Source organism: Larus michahellis (assembly GCF_964199755.1).
Source record: "Larus michahellis chromosome W unlocalized genomic scaffold, bLarMic1.1 SUPER_W_unloc_1, whole genome shotgun sequence".
Classification (NCBI taxonomy): domain Eukaryota; kingdom Metazoa; phylum Chordata; class Aves; order Charadriiformes; family Laridae; genus Larus; species Larus michahellis.
Window position 1 is genome coordinate 1804273 of NW_027435888.1, and position 5659 is coordinate 1809931.

Sequence of the window (5659 nt, forward strand, 5' to 3'; positions counted from 1 at the left end):
GAGATTGACCATAAGGAGAAGGAAATGTCCCTTGAAGGGCAGTGCTGTGGTAGAACAGGTCACCCTGAGGAGCCTGGATCAGCGCAATGCTGGGTGTTTCAAGGCAACAGCAGGGAGGAAGAAGAGATACCAGTAAAGGCAGAGAGATGTCACGGTGGGAGCAAGGTGGAGAAATAGGTCGTGTGTCCCCAGCCTGCAGGGAAACGGGGGCAGGTGTAGGACAGTGTAGGGCAGCCTGCGATGGACACAGGCAAGGGCAGTGGCAGGGCAGGAAGGCCCCAGCAGAAGTGAGGTCTTTGTCCCCTTAGCTGTGCCAGTTGTCACTGCCACCAAAGCCTGAAAGGAGACACATTCATCTCATGGAACTGGGGCATTGGTGCTTCCTTGCACCCCCACAGGGCAGCTGGGAGGTGTGGTACTACACTCTGCATCACACAGCCCACGTGACACTGCCCCAGGAAGAGCCCCAGGTCATTTGCCTCTGAGAGAGAAGATCCTTGGGAAGGACTCATCTCTCCCGGCTCTACCATTACTCAGTCTGGCTGGGATGGAGTTCATTTTCTTCATATCGGCCTGTACGCTGCTGTGTTTTGGATGTGTGACTGAAACATGGCTGATAACTCACTGAAGGTTTAGCTGCTTCTCAACCGGGCTTTGCACAGCATCAAGGCCGCCTTCCTGTTTCTCAGTTTGCCTTGGACTGCCGTGTGCCGTTAGGGACCAAGCAGACCAAAAGGAGAAGTCATGCCCTATAATGTCATGCTCAGTATTGAAGTTGGGAGGTAGTCTTTGCAAGATTGCTGTTGCTCAAAGATTGGCTGGGCATTGGGCTGCTTGTGGGAGGTGGTGACTGATTGCCTTTGCATCATTGTGTTAGGTTTTTCTTTTCTTTTTCCCTCTTCTTCCTTCATTTATTAAACTCTTTATCTCAACCCACGAGTTTGTCTTGCTTTGGCTCTCAGGATTCTCTCCTGTGTCCTTCTGTGCTGGGGCTGGAGTGAGCGAGTGGCTGGTGTGTGCTTAGTTGCTGGCCAGGGTCACCCACCACAACCCTCTTGAACAATAAAGTCTGTGGCTGAAGCTCTTGTCACTCAGACAAGATCAGTCTGCTGATCACCTTACACCTGTAGTGATGGTAACAGGAGCAGCCAGGGGGTGGGGTGGTGAGGGGCAATGGGATTATCAGTACATCACCTCCTGCACCCATCAGGTGGAAAGGTTCTTCAGCATCTTCCCACCATGCTTTCTCCTGGGCTAGAGAAGAGGAGCTCAGTGATAGAGGGTGAGTCCCCTGCAGGGGCAGAAACTGGCACTGGCCCTTCCTGCGTTTCCTGAGGTTCTTGCCGACACATGCTCTCCTCCTCCTTGAACCCTTTCCCTGGTCACAAAGGACTGGAGACCTTTCCAGTGAAGACTCAGGCAAAGAAGCCTTTGAGTCCCTCAGCCGCACCTGTGTCTGCTCTTATGAAATCCCCCTCCCCATTCTGCAGCCGCCCTGCATTTTCCATGTTCAGCCTTGGTCTCTCATGAGCGACCAAAGCTCCTCTTCTTGCTCTTCACTTTTCTTACAGCCACCAACTCCAGGCGAGCTTTGCTGTTCCCTAAAGCATACCTCCACAACAACGGCAATTTATAAATTCCTTCTGTGTAACCTGTCCTTGATGTCACCTCTGGGCAGCTGCTTCGTGGTCCTTCTCAATGACCTGTCCCTACCCCAGGAGCCCAATGCACGGCCCCACAGCCCTGCTGTGAAGGCACACCACACAGTAGTGTGCATTCAGGGGTGGGTAAAAGCCCCCCAGCACCATCACCTGGGCAGTCATCTTTGTCCCACCTCACCATGAGCATCATATTTTGGAAGCTCCCCCAGCACCCGACCCCTCCCCAGTGCCAGCCATGTCCCACATGGGGCTGTGCAGACAGCCCTGCTCCAGGTCTGGGCCAGGAGAGAGCCCGGGCAGGGCTGGACGTTCCCCTGATCCAGGTACTGAGCCCAGCAGGAGGATGGAGATGGCCTCGCAGTCGCACTCACCCGTAAACCTGGGGTGAGCAACCAGTGCTGGAAACGGTCGGTGAGAGAGACTGGTGGGTAAGAAAGGCTGTCCATGCCACCAGGGTCACAGACCAGGCTCCTCTCTCCTGCACCTGCCTGGATTTAATCCTTTCCACAAGCCCTGGCTCTGCACCACAAACACTCTGGTGTGAGTCCTCACCCCGCATGGTCACACGGTACAAGCCGTACTCCGAGGATTTTTCCTCCTGGGCACTTTCCAGCCCAGCCCAGCTCCCTCCAAGCTCTGCCACCTCCCCTGCCCTCTCTCCATCCCAGCCCAGTCTGCGCTGGCCCAACAGCAGAGCCTGCCCCAGGGTGCTGCAGAGCTCTGGGCACTCACTCCACAGCCACAGCCCCCCTGAAGGGCACCGCAGCTGCTGGGGGGCAGAGGAGGGTCAGCCCCAGAGATGGGGGGCATTTGGGCACAAGGCAAAGGCAGTCATTGGGCCCCTGTGTCCTCCTCCCCAGGATGTTCTGAGGGGTCTGCAGCCCCTCTGTGCCATCCCCTCTCCCCAGCCCAGTACAAGAGCCCTGGCCCTGGGGACCCTCAGGCAGCTCCTGCCACCCCAGTGACAGAGTGGCACTGGGACAGCCTGCCCCAGGCTGCTGCAGCCAGAAAGGTCTTCTCATCTCCCGTTTATTCAGCCCTGCTGCTGATGGGTCTCAGAAGAAGAAGTGTTAGCTGGTTCATGTATTTTATTTAAACAAACAGAGAGACTGACTCTTCATTTACACAACTTTTTTCTGTCACAGAAGACAGGTGGATAGTTAATCATAGAATCATAGAATCATAGAATTGTTGAGGTTGGAAGGGACCTTTAAGATCATCGAGTCCAACCTTTAGCCTACCCTGACAAGAGCCACTTCTAAACCATGTCCCTCAGTGCCCCATTTACCCTTTTTTTAAACACCTCCAGGGATGGTGAATCCACCACCTCCCTGGGCAACCTATTCCAATATTTAATAACCCTTTCAGTGAAAAAATGTCTCCTAATATCTAATCTAAACCTCCCCTGACGTAACTTGAACCCGTTTCCCCTCGTCCTATCACTTGTCACCAGGGAGAAGAGGTCAGCCCCCATCTCTCTACGACCTCCTTTCAGGTAGTTGTAGAGGGTGATAAGGTCTCCCCTCAGCCTCCTCTTCTCCAGGCTAAACAACCCCAGCTCCCTCAGTCGTTCCTCATAAGGTTTGTCCTCCAGGCCCCTCACCAGCTTTGTAGCCCTTCTCTGGACACGCTCCAACACCTCAATGTCCCTCCTTTAGCGAGGGGCCCAAAACTGAACGCAGTACTCGAGGTGGGGCCTCACCAGTGCCGAGTACAGGGGGATGATCACTTCCCTAGTCCGGCTCACCACACTATTCCTGATACAGGCTAGGATGCTGTTGGCCTTCTTGGCCACGTGGGCACACTGCTGGCTCATATTCAGCCGGCTGTCAACCAACACTCCCAAGTCCTTTTCTGCCGGGCTGCTTTCAAGCCACTCTGCCCCAATCCTGTAGCGCTGCATGGGGTTGTTGTGACCCAAGTGCAGGACCCGGCACTTAGCCTTGTTGAACCTCATACCATTGGCCTCAGCCCATCGGTCCAGCCTGTCCAGATCTCTCTGCAGAGCCAACCTACCCTCAAGCAGATCAACACGCCCGCCCAGTTTAGTGTCATCTGCGAACTTACTGAGGGTGCATTCAATCCCTTCATCCAGATCATTGATAAAGATATTAAAGAGAACCGGCCCCAGCACCGAACCCTGGGGGACACCACTTGTGACTGGACACCAACTGGATTTAACTCCATTTACCACCACTCTCTGGGCACGGCCATCCAGCCAGTTTTTTACCCAGCGAAGAGTACACCTGTCCAATGAGGAGGGGATGAATAAAGAAAGCTTGACTTGTCACACCAGATGCTGGAAATCATTTGCAGAAAGGTACACAGTCTATGGCTGATTAAAAAAATGTCCAATCAGTTTCCTCAGGGCATCCTTGATCTCCTGGTTCCTCATGCTGTAGATGAGGGGGTTCACTGCTGGAGGCACGACCGAGTACAGAAATGACACCACTAGATTCAGGAATGAAGAGGAGACAGAGGCGGGCTTCAGGTAGGAAAAGACCCCAGTGGTGATAAAGAGGGAAACCACGGCGAGGTGAGGGAGGCACGTGGAAAAGGCTTTCTGTCTTCCCTGCTGTGAGGGCATCCTCAGCACAGCCCTAAAGATCAACACATAGGACACAACAATGAAAACAAAACATCCCAAAAAACCAAAAGCACTAAGCACCAGAAGGCCAGCTTCCCTGAGGTAGTCTGACTGTGAGCAGGAGAGCTTGAGGATCTGGGGGATTTCACAGAAGAACTGGTCTAGGCCATTGCCTTGGCAGAGAGGTATTGAAAATGTATTGGCTGTGTGCAGGAGAGCATAGAGAAAGCCACTGCCCCAGGCAGCTGCTGCCATGTGGACACAAGCTCTGCTGCCCAGGAGGGACCCATAGTGCAGGGGTTTGCAGATGGCAACATACCGGTCATAGGCCATGACTGTCAGAAGATAAAACTCTGCTGAGATCAAGATGAGAAATAGAAAGAGCTGTGCAACACATGCCGAGAAGGAGATGGCCCTGGTGTCCCAGAGGGAGTTGGCCATGGCCTTGGGCAGAGTGGTGGAGATGCAGCCCAGGTCGAGGAGGGCGAGGTTGAGGAGGAAGAAGTACATGGGGGTGTGGAGGCGGTGGTCACAGGCTACGGCAGTGATGATGAGGCCATTGCCCAGGAGGGCAGCCAGGTAGATGCCCAGGAAGAGCCAGAAGTGCAAGAGCTGCAGCTCCCGCGTGTCTGCGAATGCCAGGAGGAGGAAGTGGGTGATGGAGCTGCCGTTGGACATCGCATCCCTTTGTTCCCGAGGTACCGCCAAAGGAGGAAAGCACACTCACAAGTCAGGACAGCTCTGAGCAAATCTCTTCCCATTGCCTGCCCTTCCAAACCCAAGCCCCGGAAACACACTTTGCCTGTGTCCTTTTTTGCGGGAGCTTTCTTCATTGCCCTTGTTGGAGCTCTCATTGTTGCTGGCCAAGTGTGCCGTGAGGAGCAGAGCTCTGCTTGTGGGCTCCCAAGGAGTCATCCCTGCTCCACAGCAGTGGGGATTTGGGAAAGGGGTTACAGCTTCTGCCATTCACTAGTTACCTCATCTGTAATCCACTTGTAACGCAGAGGAGCTGCTCAGCATATTCCTGCAGGAAAACCTCAAGGAAACTCCTGGTTGTCCTCAAACTGCAGTGACATGAGCAGAGCCAGCTCACTCCTCAGCCTTGTTGGGGGGGGAAAGACCACGCAGCTCTTGACTCACTCCCCCCACACTCACTGCAGAAGGATAGGGAGAAGAGGGAGAAAAAGGAATAAAAATCTCATGGGTTGAGATGGAGACAGTTTGATAGACCAGTAACGGGAAAGAAAATAACAATCATTGCAAAAGAATATAGGAAACCAGGAGTGATGCAGTACAATTGCTTACCACCCGATGCCCATCCCGAGCATCGAACACGGATTCCTGCCGCCCGGCCAACCCCCATTTCTATACTGAGCAGGACCAGCCCAAGGCATTTTAATGCCCTCTCTGG

At 53.9% G+C, this 5659-nt stretch overlaps 1 protein-coding gene across 1 annotated transcript; it reads right to left on the reverse strand.

Annotated features, from left to right (window-relative positions):
- Nucleotides 1-3990: 3990 nt before the first annotated feature.
- LOC141736701 (olfactory receptor 14A16-like) lies at nucleotides 3991-4926 on the reverse strand. Its single transcript, XM_074571259.1, has one exon. The coding sequence runs from the start codon at nucleotides 4924-4926 to the stop codon at nucleotides 3991-3993; it is 936 nt and encodes a 311-aa protein (XP_074427360.1).
- Between the last annotated feature and the right edge of the window lie 733 nt (nucleotides 4927-5659).

What these genes read in the sequence shown, in the direction of transcription:
- LOC141736701 (XM_074571259.1), bottom strand. Translation starts at nt 4,926, where the DNA reads ATGTCCAACGGCAGCTCCATCACCCACTTCCTCCTCCTGGCATTCGCA.